The sequence below is a fragment of the Pelodiscus sinensis genome, chromosome 2 (genome assembly GCF_052426305.1).
Source record: "Pelodiscus sinensis isolate ZL-2025 chromosome 2, ASM5242630v1, whole genome shotgun sequence".
Taxonomy (NCBI): Eukaryota; Metazoa; Chordata; order Testudines; family Trionychidae; genus Pelodiscus; species Pelodiscus sinensis.
Window position 1 is genome coordinate 91,658,609 of NC_143053.1, and position 20,220 is coordinate 91,678,828.

A 20,220-nucleotide genomic window follows, 5' to 3' on the forward strand; every position below is an offset into this window, starting at 1 on the left:
TATGTGAAGATGTACCATATCCAAATGTTTTTTCCCACTCAGAGCTGCCAAACTCTCATTTAAAAGCATGAATGTCAAATGACCAGTCGGTATCATGATGATGGCCCATTAAAACTCCTCAAGAACACTCATGGACTACATATGCCACTCAGCTCCATCTACAAGAGCAACTGCTTCTGTGCTCTTCCTTTAACTGAGTTAATCTTAATGGGCTTGTTGCACATTTCCTTGCAGTCGCAGTGCTCTTATTAAAATGGGAATGGGGGAAAGCAGAGGTTTTGGATTGCAGCCTCTGCAGATGTAGAGAATGGAGAGGATCCAACAAGGAGATTTATATCTCTGGATATGTGACATTACATATTATGTATATATTTAGTTGAGTGACATTGCTTGAGAGGAAAAAATTGTGTACATGTTACTGAATGTGTGTGAGTTGGCTGCCCTTATCACATCCAGTGTTCTGTATTTTCTTATTAATTATTCAATCACAGTCTTTAAATGACAGTACCTCATATTCCTAGGGGTTCTCTGTCATCTGAACTTGGTCTTTCATTTAGAAGCCTTGAGGGTGTATTTAGATTATACAGGCAGTCCCCGGGTTACGTACAAGATAGGGACTGTAGGTTTGTTCTTAAGTTGAATCTGTATGTAAGTCGGAACTGGCGTACAGAATCAACTTAAGAACCCCAGGCATCCCAAGTCAGCTGCTGCTGAAACTGATCAGCAGCTGATTCCAGGAAGCCCGGGGCAGAGCAACTCTGCCTCGGGCTTCCTGTAGTCAGCGCTGGTCAGTTTCAGCAGAAGCTGACTTGGGGACGCCTGGGGCAGAGCAGCTGGGGTGCTGCTGGGTTGCTCCAGTAGCGCCGCTCCTCGGTGCTACTCGACCAACCCAGCAGCACCCCATCTGCTCTGCCCCAGGCATCCTGACTCAGCCGCTGCTGAAACTGACCAGCAGCGGCTGAATCAGGACCTGGGGCAGAGCAGCTGGGGTGCTGCCGGGTTGGTCCAGTAGTGCCCAGAGCGGCGCTGCAGGACCAATCGGCAGCGCCCCAGCTGCTCTTCCCCAGGGTCCAAAACAAAAGCCTGGTCTGCTGGGGGGGGCACACTAGCTGCGCCCCTCCCCAGCAGACCAGGGACACGGGGAGCAGAGCCGCAGCGGCAGCGGGGTGCCGCGCCTCTGAGGCTTTGCTCTGGCAAAGTCTCAGAGGCGCGGGACCCCGCCGGGTGCCCCTGGTCTGCTGGAGACGGTCTCCAGCAGACCAGGGGCACCGGAGCAGCTTACAAACGGGGCTTTCTCGCCCCGGAGCTCGCAGGTAGCAATCCGCCACCTCGACCTCTGGGGCGAGAAAGCCCCGTTCATAAGTGCAGATCCGACATAAGTCGGATCCGCGTAAGTCGGGGACTGCCTGTAACTGAATTTTTTTGAGGAGTAGGTTTAAAAATATTGGTACTTCTTCAGTGGATTATGATTGAATAATAATCTATCAACTAATACAGATGTCTTTGCATCAACATTTCTTTATGTTAGTGTTGAGATGGGTCCCAGGGTGTTTAAAAATATATGTGATATTAGCACCGTATAATACCAGCTGGAAAGGGATGACAGGTTTGGTGCTTCCTAGAAGTTCTTTGGCTACTTAAAGATTGAGAGTACTAGTACTATTAATAAAAAGGGGAAGTCTTTTTAAAAGAAATTTGTAATGCTTGTGGAAGTTGGAGGCTTGGCAGTGTGGGAAGGTGAAGACTTCCTTATTTACAGTATTGGTGTTTCATGGCTTTTGTAGTGCATGCATCACCAAATTGTCCCATCAAAATGTTTCAACCCTTGACCTGTAGGCAGCAGAACAGACAGGATCACTGTGCCCCTGGGTGAGGTTGGGGAGGGATGACTTTGTGCCCCCAGAAGGAGTGGAGCCTCAAGCAGAAGGGGCATGTCTAGAGTAGCCAACTACAAGTACTGCCTGGATGACCCATTACCCCACCCTTCCTCACCAGCCCTCAGAGCTGTCCAGACTGTGCAGCATGGGGTTGTAGAGCACAGTACACTGTGCTCTCACAGCAAGTCTAAAGGGCCAAGGGCTCTGACCGCTGCCGAAGTAGCAACAGCGGTAGCTGGGAGCCTTGGGCCCTTTAGCATTGCCAGGCCTGGGGGCAAGTGCCTCTTTTGTTCCCTCATCAGAAGGCCTGCCTGTAGGAGTGAGAGGACAGATGAGTCTTCTTGTCTGTTCAAAATTTGGCCTTGAAATAGCAGCTGTATTTCTTGTGAGGAAAGGAATAAAGTTCTTATTTTTTATCTCTCTGATGCAGCACCTATTCTCAGCTATAGCTCTAGCACCATAAAAGGGCTATAATGCTTCCCTAACAGGATGAGTAAATAATCATCCAGTGTTAGTATCACACTGGGTCACAGCTGAGAATATCAGATTCAGGACAAACTGCTGAGAAATAAGGCAGTATCACTCCCGAACCAGTGGTTATTCTATCATGAGATATACCAAGCCATTAACAAAAGTAAAAGTCTGTCTCACCACACTGGTTAACAGTAAGTCTAAAATGCAGTTTCCTTAGGCATTCCAGCCCTTGTTTTACCATCCAGAGGACTCTAGATGGGTAGAACCCTACCAAATTTACTGCCATGAAAAACATGCCACAGACCATGAAATGTGGTCTCCCCACATTAAATCTGATCTTCTGTATGCTTTTGCTCTACACATTGTATTTCTCAGATTGGAGGTCCTGACCCAAAAGGGAATTGCAGGGGGGTTGCCAGGTTTTTTTAGGGGGGCCGCAGTATTGCCACCCTTACTTCTGTGCTGCTGCCTTTGGAGTTGGAAGGCTGGAGAGTGGTGGCAATTCACTGAAGGTTCAGCTTTGCAGGCAGCATCTCAAAAGTATGCATTGCAATAGCATCCCATACCATCCTTATTTCTGCAGTGCTGTTGGTTGCAGCTCTGCATTGTTAGCTGGGATCTCAGCTAGCAGCGACTACTTTCCAGTTGCCCAGCCCTGAAGGCAGACCTGCCACCAGCAGGAGCACAGAAGTAAGGGTAACAGTACTGCAATCCATCTCCCAACAATAACCTTGTGACCCCTCCACTCCTTTTTTGGTTAGGACCTCTACAATTACAACACCATGACACTTCAGATTTAAATAGCCAAAATAATGAAATCTTGGGATTTTAAAAAACCCATAACCATGAAATCGGCCAAAATGAACCCTGGATTTCAGAGAGTCCAAATGATGAGTGGTTATCAATAACCAATTTAATAGCATAAAGGATCCTTTAATCCCTAGAAGCCAGCCACATGGCCAGGTCAATTTTTAACTCAGATTACTCAATCATCTATACTATTGCCAATCCTTTAATATTATATTGTAGTATTGCAAAATCTAAGACCTGGTCTACACTAGACAAAAAGGTCAAATTAAGATACACAACTTAATTACGTAGTAGGAGTCAATGCATCTTAATTTGCATTTCTGCACCATCCACACAGTAGGAGGCCAATGTAATAAACACTCCCATCAGTTTCCTTTATTCCTCATGAGGAGCAGGAGTACTGGCACCAACGGTTGTGCCCTCTGAGTTTGATTTTGAAGGTCTTCACTAGACCCTCTAAATTGAACCCCAGAAGATCAGTCATGGCAGGATTGATCTTCTGCATAGTATAGACATGGCCTAGGGATTTATTTATAAGAGGAAAGAAAAGAAAGGAGAATTACATTTGTTAAGGAAGTCATATACATATAATTATTGCAAAAGTCTTGGATCAGGTGTGTAGCAGTGATATTATACACTGCTATCTTGTAAAATTTGTGGTAACTTGCAAAAGTTTGGAAAGTCCTCTGTCCATAGTAAATATGCTCTTTTTAGTTGAAATACATAGTCCAGAGATCATAGCAGGAAAGAGGCAAAATGGAGATGCTTCCAGGGTCTTTTTTACTTTTATTCCATGTGGAAGTTCTGCTTAGTTTGGGGGAAATTAGAAGATGGAGTTCCTGGTCATATGAGTAAGTGACATGCCCTTGCATGTTTTGATGACTCATAGATGCAGCCATTACACATATTTTGGCCAAAGGATCAACAGGAAGGGTGAGCAGGTAGGGACAAGCCTCTGCTATGGCCTGTTGTGAGATTTAAATGTTATTTAAAGAGCCATCAGCTTGAATAGTTAATCTACAATGTGCTAGTGAAACTGTATGTAAATTACCTTGTGGCTATTCTCTCAAGAACAAAAACATTTGAAATACAGATTTATAGGGTCACTATTCATAACTTGAGATACAAAAATGACACATGCATAAGAAACAGGATAATCATAGTCAGCAAATCATAATTTACCACTGATACCTTACATGACATGCATTGTTCAAGATTTGTTGCAATTGTCTAAGAGTGGCAATATTAATTATATAAATGGTCTTATTTCAGTCATACAGCATTGCAAAAGCAAAGTCAGTTGGCTGGAGTAGGCACAGCCATCCCTATGCCATTCTCTCTGACTGCCCATTATATCAGAAGGACTTCAGGGTCAGGATATGATGCAGAAATCATCAGCAAGCACAGAGGCCCTTAAAAGTCCTCTCAAAACTGGCAGAATTTAGAACAGCACTACTCTAAGTTACTCCAGGGGCTGCAGTGACCCATGGCAGACTTGGAAGTTAGTGAAGCACAAAAGTTGCTGGAAGCCATATTTCCTTCCATTTTACCACTTAGTTGTGCTGCTCAGAACTCTGGAATAGCTGAGAAGCTGAACCCGTGACTAAATTTTGAAGAAAAAAAAAGGTCTTATTCTTTACCTTGATCTGTGCATGTGTGCTTACTTGTATTTTTCCTTTTTTTCTGTTGCACCTGATTCTGCTGATTCTCAACCTTATAAAATGTATTGCATCCTTCATTGCACCTCTTAATATATGATTTAACTCTTAATACACAATTTTTTTCCTTTGAGACATAATTTCTTTGTAAGCAAGGGTACTTACAACAAACATGTGCAGTTACATGATGTTTGTCCAGCAACAGAAAATGAGATTGACATTTATTTTTGGCTTATTTTCTCTTTTGCCATCTCCATTGTACTTTATTTTTCCCTTCCATTCCTTTTCACTTTCTATCTCTCCTTTTATTTTTCCTCTTGACATTTGCTGCCCCAGTGCCTCTCCTCCTTTTTCTGTTGCCCGTCTGACCTCCATGTTTGGTGTGCCTATCCCTTCTTGTCGACATTTGCTTTTCTCTCACTCTCCCCATATATGGTTGGCCGTGTCCTGTCTACTCTATTCTTTTTTCCCTGACTTCTTTTCTCCTCGCATCATACTGCCCCACTTCCTGACCCATGTGTCTATGTTCTCTATTATCTCTGGATTTCTGATCATGCCTGTGCATTGCAAAGCCAATACTAGTCTCTTTTTCCACATATACTCCAATTGGCACCTGTTCCTCATGTATCTTCAGAGCAGTGTCCAACAGATGCTATGGTGTTTCCTTTTGTGTTGCCCATAGTGAATGTGTGTTTACTGTTGTTCTTCTTCCGCTACTTCTATGCAGTCTCTGCTCTTACATGACAATAGAAAGATCCCATAGCAACAGAGCCAAATACACATGGCTAGTATGTGCCCTTGTAGCATAATTATCTACATTGGTTCCATTCAAGCATTGATGGCATAGCCTTGTGAACCAAGACAAAAGCTAAACCTTTCAAAAGTATATTATTTGAAATAGGTTTTTTTCCTTAACATACCCTCATTAAGAGTATACTTATTTTTATACATCCATTTATATTTGATGCTTTTCTCTTTTCTTTTGTCCCTTCTCTATATTGGTTCTTATTCTAAAAAAGAGAACGTAGAATCGTGTTTTCCCCTTTTTATCCTAGCATTGTACAGCAATGTAACATAAAATAAAGAAAATAAAGAAGGAAACATTTGCCCTCCAGGAGTTGTTCCGCAGTGTTCTTTGGGAGCAGATTGCTAAAAGAAAATCATTATCATCTGAGAAGAACTGTGGCTAGCTCCTGGGTGAGAGGTGAATGATGTGAATTACAAGCCTTTGCTGATGTCAGTTATGTGTATTACAATTATCTATTTCTATTTCTCATGACTTTGTGATAAGGAAAAATGGCAAATGATGCGATATGGTTAGATTTTCAAAAGTGTTCAGTATTCAAGAACTCATTTTGGGAACTGTAAGGTCAATATGTGGGTGAGAGGCAAAAAGAGAGAGCACCCTCATTGTAGCAGGAACATGACAAGTCTCCAAATCAAATTTAACTTTGACACTAGCATTACATAGACCATATTTCATTTCAGATTTAAACTTTTACTCAGGGTGGAGATTTTTCCAGTTCACTCAGTCAGTCACTTAACCCTCCCATATAACAAACATTATAAAAGTACAGGACTATGTAGAACTTTAAAGACTAACAAGATGGTTTATTAGATGATGAGCTTTCGTGGGCCAGACCCACTTCCTCAGATCAAATAGTGGAAGAAAATTGTCACAACCATATATACCAAAGGACACAGTTAAAAAAATGAACACATATGAAAAGGACAAATCAAATTTCAGAACAGAAGGGGGATGGGGGGAGGTAAATGTCTGTGAGCTAATGATATTAGAGGTGATATTTGGGGAAGCTATCTTTGTAATGGGTAAGATAACTAGATCCTTTCATAGAATAATAGGACTGGAAGGGACCTCAAGAGGTCATCGAGTCCAGCCCCCCGCCCTCAAGGCAGGACCAAGCTCCGTCTACACCATCCCTGACAGATGTCTATCTAACCTGTTCTTAAATATCTCCAGAGAGGGAGATTCCACCACCTCCCTTGGCAATTTATTCCAATATTTGACCACCCTGACAGTTAGGAATTTTTTCCTAATGTCCAATCTAAACCTCCCCTGCTTCACTTTAAGCCCATTACTCCTTGTCCTGTCCTCAGAAACCAAGAGGAACAAATTTTCTCCTTCCTCCTTGTGACACCCTTTTAGATATTTGAAAACCGCTATCATGTCCCCCCTTAATCTTCTTTTTTTCAAACTAAACAAGCCCAGTTCATGAAGCCTGGCTTCATAGGTCATGTTCTCTAAACCTTTAATCATTCTTGTCGCTCTTCTCTGTACCCTTTCCAATTTCTCCACATCTTTCTTGAAATGTGGCGCCCAGAACTGGACACAGTACTCCAGCTGAGGCCTAACTAGTGCAGAGTAGAGCGGCAGAATGACTTCACAAGTTTTGCTTACAACACACCTGTTGATACAACCTAGAATCATATTTGCTTTTTTTGCAACAGTGTCAGACTCAGGTGTAAAGTGTCGAATTTTAGCATGAATAAACAGTTCATTACCCATTACAAAGATAGCTTCCCAAATTATCATCTCTAATATCATTAGCTCACAGACATTTACCTTCCCCACCCCATCCCCTTTCTGTTCTGAAATTTGATTTGTCCTTTTCATATGTGTTCATTTTTTTAACTGTGTCCTTTGGTATATATGGTTGTGACAATTTTCTTCCACTATTTGATCTGAGGAAGTGGGTCTGGCCCACAAAAGCTCATCATCTAATAAGCCATCTTGTTAGTCTTTAAAATGCTACATAGTCCTGTATTTTGTTTCAGCTACACCAGACTAACATGGCTACATTTCTATCACTATTATAAAAGTATATATTTTATAGGAAAGTGTAGAAAATTTTAAATTAACAAACACAACCCAAAGTGCCAGTACAAATGATAATATGAAATATATGGCAAGCTTACGCAGTTACAATAAAATACAAGAATAAATCCTATTTTTTTACAAATGTACGAAGCAGCATTGTTGTTTTGTGACCATTGCAAAAAACAAGATCAGGGGTGGGAGATATGGGGGAGAGAAGGAAGCAAATACAGTCTTTGCTAAGATAATTTTAATTTCATCTTTGGACAATTTAATATTTTAAAAGTGACTTTTAGTTTCATCTACAGCATGTGGCTGTGCATTCCCTCCCAACCTCATTCTCAGCTTTGCCAGTAGAATGGCAGTAGATAGTTCTGAGTGTGTCCCCTTCACTCCACAAGCTAATTCCAGTCTGTCTGGTGAGATGAGTGTGTGTGAAGAATGGAGAGAAGGTTGCTACCAGAGAACTCAAAACTTTTGCCTTGGAAACTGCTATTATGTCCTCTCTCAATTTTCTTTCAGTCTTCCCTCATAGCTCATGTCTTCTAGACCTTTAATAATTTTTGTTGATTCTCTTCTCTTTTACATTTAGGGTATGTCTACACTAGCCCCCTAGTTTGAACTAGGGAGGGTAATGATGGCGACTGAAATTGCAAATGAAGCGCAGGATTTAAATATCCTGCACTTCATTAGCATGTTCCCAGGTGATCGCCATTTTGGAAACTGACTAGCCTGGAATAACTGCCCGCATCTACACGTGGCAGAGAAGCGCAATTCCGAGATAAACCCCTTAGTTTGAATTAATAGTTTAACCTCATTCCAATAAACCACAGTTATTCCACGAGGTTTAACTGTTAATTCGAACTCAGAGGTTTATCTCAGAATCGCACTTCTCTGCTGCGTGTAGACACGAGCAGTTATTCCGGGCTAGTCAGTTTCCAAAATGGCGATCACCCGGGAACATGCTAATGAAGTGCGGGATATTTAAATCCCGTGCTTCATTTGCAATTTCGGTCGCCATCATTAACCTCCCTAGTTCGAACTAGGAGGCTAGTGCAGACATATCCTAAATGTAAAAGAGAAGAGAATCAACAAAAATTATTAAAGGTCTAGAAGACATGAGCTATGAGGGAAGACTGAAAGAAAATTGAGAGGGGACATAATAGCAGTTTCCAAGTATCTAAAAAGGTGTTACAAGCCGGAGGGAGAAAAATTGTTCCCTTGGCTTCAGATGATAGGACGAGAAGCAATGGGCTTCAACTGCAGCAAGAGAGGTTTAGGTTGGACATTAGGAAAAACTTCCTAACTGTCAAGATGGTTAAACACTGGAATAAATTTCCTAGGGAGGTTGTGGAGTCTCCATCATTGGAGATATTTATGAGCAGGTTGGATAGACATGTAAGGGATGATCTAGATGGTGCTTGGTCCTGCCGTGAGGGCAGGGGACTGGACTTCTTGATCTCTCGAGGTCCCTTCAAGTTCTAGTATTCTATGAAAACATTAAGGGTATGTCTAGACTACATGCGTCTGCCGACAGAGGCATGTAAAAAAGGCTACCTGACGTAGTCAATGAAGCCGGGATTTAAATATCCCCGGCTTCATTAAAATAAAAATGGCTGCCATGCTGTGCCAGTGCAGCTGATCATCGGCACAACGCGCGAGTCAAGATGCGGATCAGTCGACAAGGGAAGCCTTCGTCGAGCGCTCCTGTAAACCTTGTTTCACGAGGCATAAGGGAGCAGTTGACAAAGGCTTCCCTTGTCGACTGATTCGCATCTTGACTCATGTGCTGTGCCAACGATCAGCTGAGCCAGCACAGCGCGGTGGCCATTTTTATTTTAATGAAACCGGGATATTTAAATCCCGGCTTCATTGACTACGTCGGGTAGCCTATTTTACATGCCTCTGTTGGCCGACGCATATAGTCTAGACATACCCTAAGAGTCCAAAATTATAGAGCCAAGACAGAGAGTTCCACCATTTTGTCTTTCTTTATTACCTCCCCCAATACTTATCTTCCTATCCCCCATCATCTCTGCTCAATTCTAGTGTTGAGACAGATGAGCAGGTGAATTTGTGTCATCTGCACAGCACAGAGATTTATGGAAGACAAATCAGTTCTCCTTTGTCCCCCATCCTTTTCTCATGCTTTTTCATAGTGGGATGGGAAAGGAGTGAAATTTGATGATTCTTCCTCAAGAAATTTTCTCAGTTGTACTGAGAATAAGTATCTCTCTATAGCTGATTTAAGGCCTAACATCTAGAGCTCTGTATGGATACAATTTTTTTTATCTGTACCTGCAAAAATGAGCACAGATATCCATTCCAACTGCGGGTGTGGATATTGGTGGTTATAAAGTAAATATCCACAGAGTTATAGAGTTTTACCAATATTACTAAATCTCTGAATACTTCAGCTTCTCATAATCTTTTTCTCTCCCTGTTTCTCACCACAGCCTTTGTGATCCTGTTGGTGGTGGAAAGCCTGCCAGCTCCTCCTGTTCTTTCTGTCTCTGTGTTTTCTACCAAGCCTCAGGCTTTGCATCTCTGGACCTTGAAATGAAACAATAGCCATTAACAATCCTGTCACCATGAGGAACAGCTTCAGATATAGATTTAAAAAGTATTTAATGCTAAAAAGAGGAAGACAAGAAGATTAGCATTCCATCTGTTTTGAGGGATTCTAAACTCAGGGAAATAGCAAACTATGCCTCCAGAAATGAGAGAGAGCCTTGCTGGTCAGACAAAAGGACTCTAGCACACAGGTATCCATAGTTATTAATGGAAATAGATTTCTAGCTCAGTAGGAGATGCTACAACAGCAAACTATATTGCTAAGTAATGCAAAATGATGTTATTATTGAGCATATCAATTGCAAGCTACAAGATGGCTAAAAGAGAGATTTAGTGTAAGTGAGTCTGAAAGATATGGATGAATCATTTCTGAATGGCAGAAGAACGGTTGTCTGAACTAAATAAATAGAAATGCAGCAGGCCAGACTATACCCTAAGCTTTAGTCCTGCAGGTTCAGCAGCACCCATCGGTGTAACTGAGGATATAGTTTATTATTTTGTTACTGAAGTAGTGTCTTTGCTGTTCATTATCTAAAGAGCTTGTTCACACAAAGGCATATAAGAATATTTGGAAGGGTTTTTTGGGGGGGAGGGGTGGGGAGAGAGGGGCTTGATCCTGTGAAGTGCTAGGTGGCCTTTATTCCTGTTGATTTCAGTGAAAGATAAGATCTTTTATCAACTTGCAGTGTCAAGCCCACAGTGAAAAATAATTGTCATTAGTGATACACGGGCCTAAAAAGTGTGTGTAGTTTAAATAATGACCAAACTGCTGGAGAACTCATTTCCAGCAGGCTAACATGACCCCAGGATCTTTTTAGGGTTATGGCAACATTTTCCTCCTGTTGAGGTTGAATTCTGTGTATTTTTTTTTAGAGCCTGATGACTTCGCTTTTAGCTCTCGAGCTCTTCTGCACAATGCGTGCTAGGGAATATTAAACCATAGAACCTTCAAAACCTAACAGAGGTTTTTGGGGCTCAGCTGAGAGGCATCTGGGCCCATTCAATAAATCTCAGAAGACGGAACTTGGGCTAGATCCCCAGGTGTGGGGTTATGGGAGCTAGCTAATATGAGGGATTGACAAAAGGTAAACTTGAGTGGAGGCAGCAGGGATTGGTTTGAGGCATGTAGTCTCTTCATGAAATGAAGAGATCAGAAATACTTGTGCTTAGAGAAAGTAATGAAGACCATTCCCACTTAATTATGGCCTCTTGCAAAGAAATCAGTGGCTGGTTGTTTAAGACAGCTCTCTGAAGTGAAGGTCAATGGATTTCCTACAAAGTGTGCTTAAAAGGCGATACAATAGGAGAACTTCAGAATGCGAGTGGGCAAAACTTCCAAACCCTTTGGATCCTTGGGACCACCCCCTCAGCAGAGATATGATTAATTCATGTTACTCAACTGGATCCCTTCTCTGCTAAAATTATAATTCATTTGCACTGCTACTGCCTGGACCCTCTTTTAGGTTTCTATGCTAGATCTCTTTTGGATTTCTGTGTGAGAAATTGCAAAGGGAGTCAAAGGCCTGTTGGAGACAGAGAGCAAGACTAGTCTACCTGACATCCAGTCTGAATTGCAGAAATTCTCTGTAGCTCTCCATACATAATTCCAGAGTAGGGTTTCCTTCGGAAACAGCTGGCAAAGAGTTTTGCCAAGTTCTCCATCTCCTTCTCCATATCAATCCCCTGGGATCAACCCAAATCACTTACAAAGCCAAATATTTAGTCCTCCCAATGCTCTCAAAGTACTTTGCTGATTTTTGTTAGGCCTTAGACTTTGGTATGGGTAAATGTCATTATTCTCCTTTTGGATAGGGAAACTGAATAACTGACAATATGACTAGTCCACAGCCACATTAATAGTCAATGGCAGAGAGAGAAGTAAAACCCGGAACTCCTGGGTCTAAATCTCTCTGCCATTGACTATTAATGTGACAATATACAAGGTGGCTTTGTCTAGACTGGCAAGTTTTTCCACAAAATCATCTGCTTTTGGGAAAAACTTGCCAGCTGTCTACACTGGCCGCTTGAATTTCCGCAAGAACACTGACGATCTCATGTAAGATCGTCAGTGTTCTTGCGGAAATACTGTGTTGCTCTCGTTCGGGCAAAAGCCCTCTTGTGCAAATCATTTATGCAAGAGGGCCAGTGTAGACGGCACAGTACTGTTTTGCACAAAAAAAGCCCCGATGGCTAAAATGGCGATCGGGGCTTTTTTTGCGCAAAAGCGCGTCTAGATTGGCACGGACGCTTTTCCACAAAAAGTGCTTCTGTGGAAAAGCGTCCATGCCAATCTAGATGCTCTTTTCCAAAATGCTTTTAACGGAAAACTTTTCCGTTAAAAGCATTTCTGGAAAATCATGCCAGTGTAGACATAGCCAGTGAGTTAGACCTAAAGCAAGGCTGATGTGTACTTTCTCCCGCTAATATTAATCTGGATCCTTTGAGTGCAGTTGAAATTTTTACATTGTTTATTACATGGAACTTTCATTTTTCTCCTGCTGGTACTAAAATACTTGAAAGAAAGTGTTTAAACAAATTCCTTAGGGTATTCTTATAAATTAAGAACATAACACATCCATCTGTGGTGATACAGGGTTTTCCCTAGGGTTACATAAGTAAGGAGTGCATGAGGCACCGCTTTTAAAGGTTTAGTAGTACAAAATATTCTGTAATTTCAATAAAACAAAATGTGTAGTGAGTGTAGCTCACCCACAGCCTGAATTCTCTAGTATCAGAGAACATTGCTGGTCACTCTTTCAGACCATGGGGTATCAGTAATCAGACTCCAGTCCATCTATTAACATTGGTAGAAGGAGCCATACTGCAACTGCATAAATTGTAGATAGTCCAAGGATATAAGCTAGGTAAAGTATAAGTAATAGGTAGCTCTTTATCCATTTGAAAAACTCAAAACTCATCTCAGATTTTTCACCACTGGAATGACACAGGCCTTTTGCAATTGTATTACTCAGATAGCAATTTTCTGCCCATGAATTCTGGCAGTGATTACAATACTAGTGATACTCCCAGATGAGGAAAAAAAATATTAGTGATGGAAAGAATGATAATGATGAGGGTAAAGTGCAAACAGGCTGAACATGCATTTGATATGGGGTGAAAGATATTCAAAGAGGATAAAAGAAGCAAACAGTTTGAACATCTTTGTCATTCTCGTCTTTTAACAAAACAGCAGGTGCTAAGTTTTTTACTTGTTCCCTACTGAAATGGTGAGTTTTTTTAAATTGATTGAGGCTTTATTAAGGAGGGAGAGAGTTGGGGATGTTTTATTTTCTTAGTTGATTACCCACTGCTATTGTGCTAATGAGTAGTTGAAAACATTGTAAATGCTGGAATATGAAAATGGGTGTCTGAGGGCACAAAAGAGGTAAAGAAACTGTGGTAGAGTTAAAGATTGCTGGCATGGTCTGGACTGATACAGAGGCATTAAGGAGGGGAGTGTGTGTAGTTGATAGGATTAACCAATAAACCCGGTTTATCAGTTAGTATTTTATGCTAATGTAAACACTAACAGTTAGTCATTTACTATATGCGAACATCCCGAGTGCATCTAGACTGGCAAGATTTTCTGCAAAAGTAGACGCTTTTGCACAAAAACTTGCCAGCTGCCTACACTGGCCACTTGAATTTGCGCAAGAGCACTGACGTTCTAATGTAAGAATTCAGTGCTTCTTGCGCAAATACTTTGACGCTCCCGCTCAGGGATAAGCCCTCTTGCGCAAGAATACTTGCGCAAGAGGGCCAGTGTAGACAGGCACCTTAATATTTTGCGCAAGAAAGCCTGATGGCTAAAATGGCCATCGGAGCTTTCTTGCGCAAAAGCGCGTCTAGATTGGGCACGGAGGCTTTTGCGCAAAAGGACTTTTTGCGCAAAAGCATCCATGCCAATCTAGACGCTCTTTTGTGGAAATGCTTTTAACAGAAAAACTTTTCAGTTAAAAATAATTCTGCAAAATCATGCCAGTCTAGTTTTGAATGTAATTTTGTGAACTTCATTTTGGTCTCAATGAAATTATCATTTTGAGCACTAGCACAAGTTTTTGCAGGCTGGTAAGAGTTCTCCTCATTTTCTTGAGAGGAAATTGAGTCAGAGAAGTGAAGTGACTGGTTCAAGCCCAAGCGATGTGTTAGTAGCAAAGCAAAACTCCTTGATTCTCAAATCTATTCTGATTTTCCCAGTTTATGTTATACAGAGAACACTGGGAAAATGGAAGTATCCAAAAGGGAAGAAACGATTATTAAGAGGTAGTTGATAGTAACTTTGCTACAAAATAACAAACATACTGTAGAACAGGGGGTTGCAAGCTAGCAAAAGGTTATACCTATTTAAGAACAGATAGCATGATAGAAGAGAAATACAGCACAAGGCTACTACTGTTTTGAAATGACATAAAATACTTTTGAAAAAATTTCTGCATAGAGAAAGGAAAGAAATTGTCTTGCTCACAAGAGCAAGCTGACAGATTCTAATAGTATTTCACGTGCCACACACAATAAACATTCAGTTTATCTTTCCAAGAACAATACAATTTAATGTACTGCTGTGTGACATAAGAATAATTTTTACATATCTTCATATCACTGACTCTCTTGTAAGTTAATCTCAGTTCTCATCAATTTTTCACCAGCTTCACTCTGATGTTGATAAAGGAGATGGCTCCATCAAATACATCTTGTCAGGTGAAGGGGCAAGTTCCATTTTCATTATTGATGAGAACACAGGGGATATTCATGCTACAAAGAGGCTGGATCGGGAAGAGCAGGCCTACTACACGCTCCGAGCACAAGCACTAGATAGGCTGACTAACAAACCTGTGGAACCAGAGTCGGAGTTCGTCATTAAGATTCAGGACATCAATGACAATGAACCAAAATTTCTGGATGGCCCTTACACTGCTGGAGTTCCTGAGATGTCTCCTGTGGGTAAGTAGAGTATATATTGTTCATGTCTTGGGAAATCTGTTTTTACTACCATTTTAAAAAATTCATTACTTTTTTACAATATCACACCAACCTATTCAATTATCTATGAGCCACCTGCAACAATTGACTGTTTGCGGGCTTGACTGGAAAGTAAAATTCAACAAAATATTTGCTCTTCAAAAAGATAGAAAAATTAAAATTAGCTATTTAGGGATTTAGATGGGCATTTTACAGTGTAGTTCTCATTTCAGTGCCCAGAAATTTTGTTTTATAATTCTTATTATGAACAGAGAGTTTGGTACTTATAGTGTGGCACGGAGAGGTGATAATACCTCTTTCTGTATACATCAACTCCATTATGAACATATTCCTTAAAAAACCAGTTAGTACATAAAGTGTTTGTTATGTGTTACTTATATTGGTTTGCACTTCATTTGTAATGGTCACATTCTGCCATGCAAGAACATTCACTTGGAACGAAAAGCAGAAATTGGCCCAACTTAAAAGAGTTTTGAAATTGAATGGAAGTGTAGCCTTGTAACAAACTCAGGGATTATCTTGGAATACACACAGGTGTAAAACATATCTACATACATAATCTAGTCATTTTAAAGGTCCGACATCTCTACAAATGTCAATAGGCAATGCTTTATTGGCTTCAGTGGAGTTACGCTGATTTACACCAGCCTCGAAATTAGTCCGAGGCAGGCTCCCTTAATGTGGATGCAATTAGAGCCCCAGGAAGCACTGGGGAGTAATTTGTCTGAATTACTGTTGGGAGGAGTTATTTCAAAATAGTAGCACCTGCTAGGTTTGACAGATAGTATCAACAAAAATACCAGACACACTTGACATTACATCACACTCTACATTACATCTTATTTAGAAAATACCGGACATTTATATTTTCTCATTTATATTTTTTTCAATTTGTTTCACGAACAGAAAGCTGAAATACTGGACTGTCCGGTTCAAAATCAGACATCTGGCAACCCTAGCACTGGAGTGTCCACATTACCACTATTTTGAAATAACTATTGCAAAATTTGCATTATACCTCATGGAAAGCAGGAGTTATTATTTCAAAATAACCAGCCCATTATGTGGACGCCTTGTTATTTTGAAATAAGGGGAGTTATTTTGAAATAACTCCCTAGTGTAGACCAGGGCTACTCTCTCAGGGTTAAGCTATTTTTACTGCAGCTTCACTATTTTCAGTCACCTTTTTACTAATTATATGCCATTCTTAAAGTATTAGCTCAAATAAATTTACCTGAGTGCAGTAGGAAGTAGGTTTTTAAAGTGTCTAACTTCTTCATCTCACATCCTGAAGAACTATCTTCCTTCCTGGTGCAATTTCTGCCTTTTTTCACATTGATTTATATTGTTAAGTCACGATGGATCCAGTGAAGACTTTTTCCCCCCTAAAAAACATAAAAAGAATCTTTTGGCGTGTGCATTTAAAGCTGGATTGTGTACCTGACTTTTTTGAAATTCGATAGGAAGCCCATACTAGTATCATTATATATGGTAGAGAATGTACACTGTTGTTTAATAGGAGTTAATTTCACATATTCCTTTTCTGCTTCATCAATATAAATGACTGGGTGAAATTCTCCCCAAAGCAGGGGATCAGCACAAAGCATATATACCATTTAACGCCTACTTAAATCCTCAAAATAGAGTTTAAGTGGGACTTGAGTGATGCGTAGGCTTTCTGCTGACCTCTGCATAGGACTGAATTGCACCTCCTTTGAGATTCCTAGAATAATACATTTTAAACATCTTCTGAGTTTGCATTGTCATAATGCTGAATACTGCATTCATATTGGATTAAGGATTTAGTAGCATGAAGCCCTTGTGTGGCATTTATCTTACACAGTCACATTGATGCATCGTTTATTCATATTACATAATTTATAATTAAACATATACAGCATTCATGCAATATTAAGGGGAAACAAAGTATCTCTTCCCTATTTTGTCTAAACTTATATGCATGACTAGTATTTCTTAATTGAATATGAAACTGAATGAAAAAAAAGATCACAGGTTTATAAAGTAAAATTAAATTAAACCAAAATGAAATATAGTTCTTACAGTTTTATAACACTTCACTTTAAAATAGGATTGTTATGCAAACATGAAAATTTAATATTACATTTCACAGAAATATTAGGACCCTGTCTGAGGACCACTGAAGCCAAACAGAATTTTTCCTCCAGTGGAGTTTGGATTGGTCCTTTCATGAAAATATTGGGCAGGAGAACATATTGGTGGCTTACAAATTTCTCCATGGAAATAAAGAAGCCCCCAAAGTAGGGCCTATACCAGGGGTGGCCAAACTTACTGACCCTCCAAGCTGCATAACCACAATCTTCAAAAGTTTAGGATCTGGGGTGTGCCTGATAGAGTCCTCCCCGCATCTGCAGGGTCTTGGGGCTTTAAAAACAATCCTGCTGAAGTGCGAAGACCTGGCAAGTGCTCCTTGCAGGGCAAAAGTCCAATACTCCTTACTCCGATAAGCAGAAGCCCCAGGGCTGTCCTTTCCATGAGACGAACTGAGGCAGCCACCTCAGGTGCCAGACTATGGGGGGGGCGCCACTAGGACCCAGAGTGTAGAAAATTGTGTCTGTTGCTCGTGCATATGTATTCTCTCTACAGTGACATGAGAGGAGTAGAACAGGAAGAAGACAGAATTGAGATCTTTCAAAGTTTTTGCCCAAGTGAGGGGGCATGGGGGCATTTGAGCTCCCCACCTCAGGTGCCAAAATGTTGTGGGCCAGCCTTGAGAAGCCCCATCCTCACATAACGCTGTTGCAAGGTAGAGATCCCAAGATCACCCCACAAGTCTGGTAGGTGGAGAAAGGGGGTCCAGGGAGGCTCTGCAAGTCTTTAACTGTGAAACTTTAACTGTGAAACAGCTGCTTGAGTCTCACAAGGCCAAGTCTGGCCACCCCGGCATATGGAAATGTCAGAAATTATTAAAAATGTTAAATTATAGATAGAGTTATGAGAAATAATGTATTTAATTTATTTAAAATGTGATAGAATGTTTTATTTCAAACAAAAAATAAAATTCTTTTTGAATTGATCTAATGATGTAGGCTGGAATTTCAAAAGGGCTTAGTGTGCAAAAGTTGTCACGTAGGCTCCGTAAAAAGTGGAGGTGCAGAACACTTGAAAATCTGGTGCTCTGTGCTTCTAAAGCAACGAGACTGAAAATTAAGATTTGTACGCCTACCTTACTTCTGTTTCTTTACTATGCCAATTTTTCACTTATAAGAAATTCTCCCCATTGCCACATAAAAGAAACTTATGTGTGTCCTGTTACATATATGATCATTTGGGATTTTATTGTATGATAATTTACTATAATTATTTGTTTTAATCAGTTACCGTGTCCTCTGGTCAAGTCTGAAGGGGCTTGCTTTTTTTTTAAACAGACGTTTATCAAGCATAGCCAATCACTAAAAACAGCTTTTGTTTAAACAATCTTCTCCCCAGTATTCCCTGTACAGCCTCATTTAACAGCCCTGCTCCCCAAGCACCACCACTCTTCTCAAGATATTTACAGCTTAAAAAAATGTACAAACATCCGGTCCCAAATAACCTCCTTTGGAACAACCAGTTAACCTCAGGCAGCCTTTTACCAACAAAAATCATTTTGGACAATAGGCTACCTTTTGCAGCATGTCCTAGATGACACCATATCTGAGCTCTGTGGAATCAAAATGGGAATGAGTTCTAAAGCCAAGGGTTGCTTTCTCTCAATATACTGCAGCTATCCCTTAACTTTTTAAATAAGGGAGTAGCTGCTCTCTCTCTCTCTCTCTCTCTCTCTATATATATATATATATATATATGTGTGTATATATGGCTGTGTCTAGACTACATGGCTCCGTCGATGGAGCCATGTAGATTAGGATTATAGGCAAAGGCAAATGAAGCCGCAATTTAAATGATCGCGGCTTCATTTACATTTACATGGCTGCCGCGCTGAGCCTACAAAACAGCTGATCAGCTGTTTGTCCGCTCAGCACTCAAGTCTGGACGCTCCCCTGCCGACATCAAAGCCCTTTGTCGGCAGCCCCGTTATTCCTTGTGGGATGAGGTTTACCGGGGCTGCCGACAAAGGGCTTTGATGTTGGCAGGGGAGCGTCCAGACTAGCGCGCTGAGCGGACAAACAGCTAATCAGCTGTTTGTCGGCTCAGCGTGGCAGCCATGTAAATGTAAATGAAGCCGTGATCATTTAAATGCGGCTTCTTTTGCCTTTGCCAAAACAACAAATCTACATGGCTCCGTCGACGGAGCCATGTAGTTTAGACGTACCCTATATGTAGATTAATATTTGTTCCTTTCACAAAAAAAGTATACATATTACCTCATTCTGCACTAGCCGCATTTTCTGAATAAGTTTAGGATGTAGCCTCATTACAGAGGTCCAAGATGTAAGCTACTAAGTCCTAAAAAATTGTGGCAAGATCCATATCAGAGAGAAAAGGAAGAACCCTCCATGGCAAGTACAGAGGCTAAAATAACTCACACCCTTATTACTGGGCTATATAGGAAAGGGAATCTGAAGACATGAGGATATGGATTTTGCTATGGGGTCCACAGGCCAATACATGGGTAAACATGATATGGATTAATTTCTTGCTTGTATCTGGAATTTGGGGACTCTGACCAATATTGGAATAGTGAATGAGATTAATTTTATCTACCAGTTCATTTGCAGTCATAGAGTGAACACCTATACAGCAGGGCTAAAGCTGAAATAAGGTATTCTATTTGAGCTATCTCAGTTGCTTAGGTTAAGCAAAAATAGCTTATTTCAGCTTTTGGTGCTGTCTACACAGCGGGAAGTCCAAGTTAGAGCTTTCTTCCTCCAGTTTCCCTTACTCCTCATAAAATGAGGGTTACAGGAGTGCTTAAGCACCACACTCTCCTGGCAGGGTGGGAGGAGGCTTTGCATGCTCCTCCACCCCCAAGCCCTGATTGGCCTGGGGGCAGCGGTAGCACACTAAGTTTCCTCTGCCCTGCCCCTGC

General features: G+C 40.9%; 1 protein-coding gene and 1 long non-coding RNA gene across 5 annotated transcripts in view; one reads left to right on the forward strand and one right to left on the reverse strand.

Moving 5' to 3' along the window:
- Window positions 1-20,220, forward strand: part of LOC102446679 (cadherin-7) — a 117,169-nt gene that overhangs the window by 46,652 nt on the left and 50,297 nt on the right. For both annotated transcript variants that reach the window (XM_006119917.4, XM_075921028.2), the window contains exon 3: window positions 14,876-15,170. In XM_006119917.4, coding sequence (XP_006119979.3) covers window positions 14,876-15,170 — 295 coding nt within the window. The remainder of the gene's footprint in view (window positions 1-14,875; window positions 15,171-20,220) is intronic.
- LOC106731765 (uncharacterized) overlaps window positions 1-20,220 on the reverse strand; it is a 59,000-nt gene that overhangs the window by 37,095 nt on the left and 1,685 nt on the right. For all 3 annotated transcript variants that reach the window (XR_012901565.2, XR_012901566.2, XR_012901564.2), the window contains exons 2-4: window positions 16,444-16,594; window positions 15,060-15,164; window positions 10,107-10,208 (exon numbers count right to left, since the gene is read on the reverse strand). This is a non-coding gene — a long non-coding RNA (uncharacterized LOC106731765). The remainder of the gene's footprint in view (window positions 1-10,106; window positions 10,209-15,059; window positions 15,165-16,443; window positions 16,595-20,220) is intronic.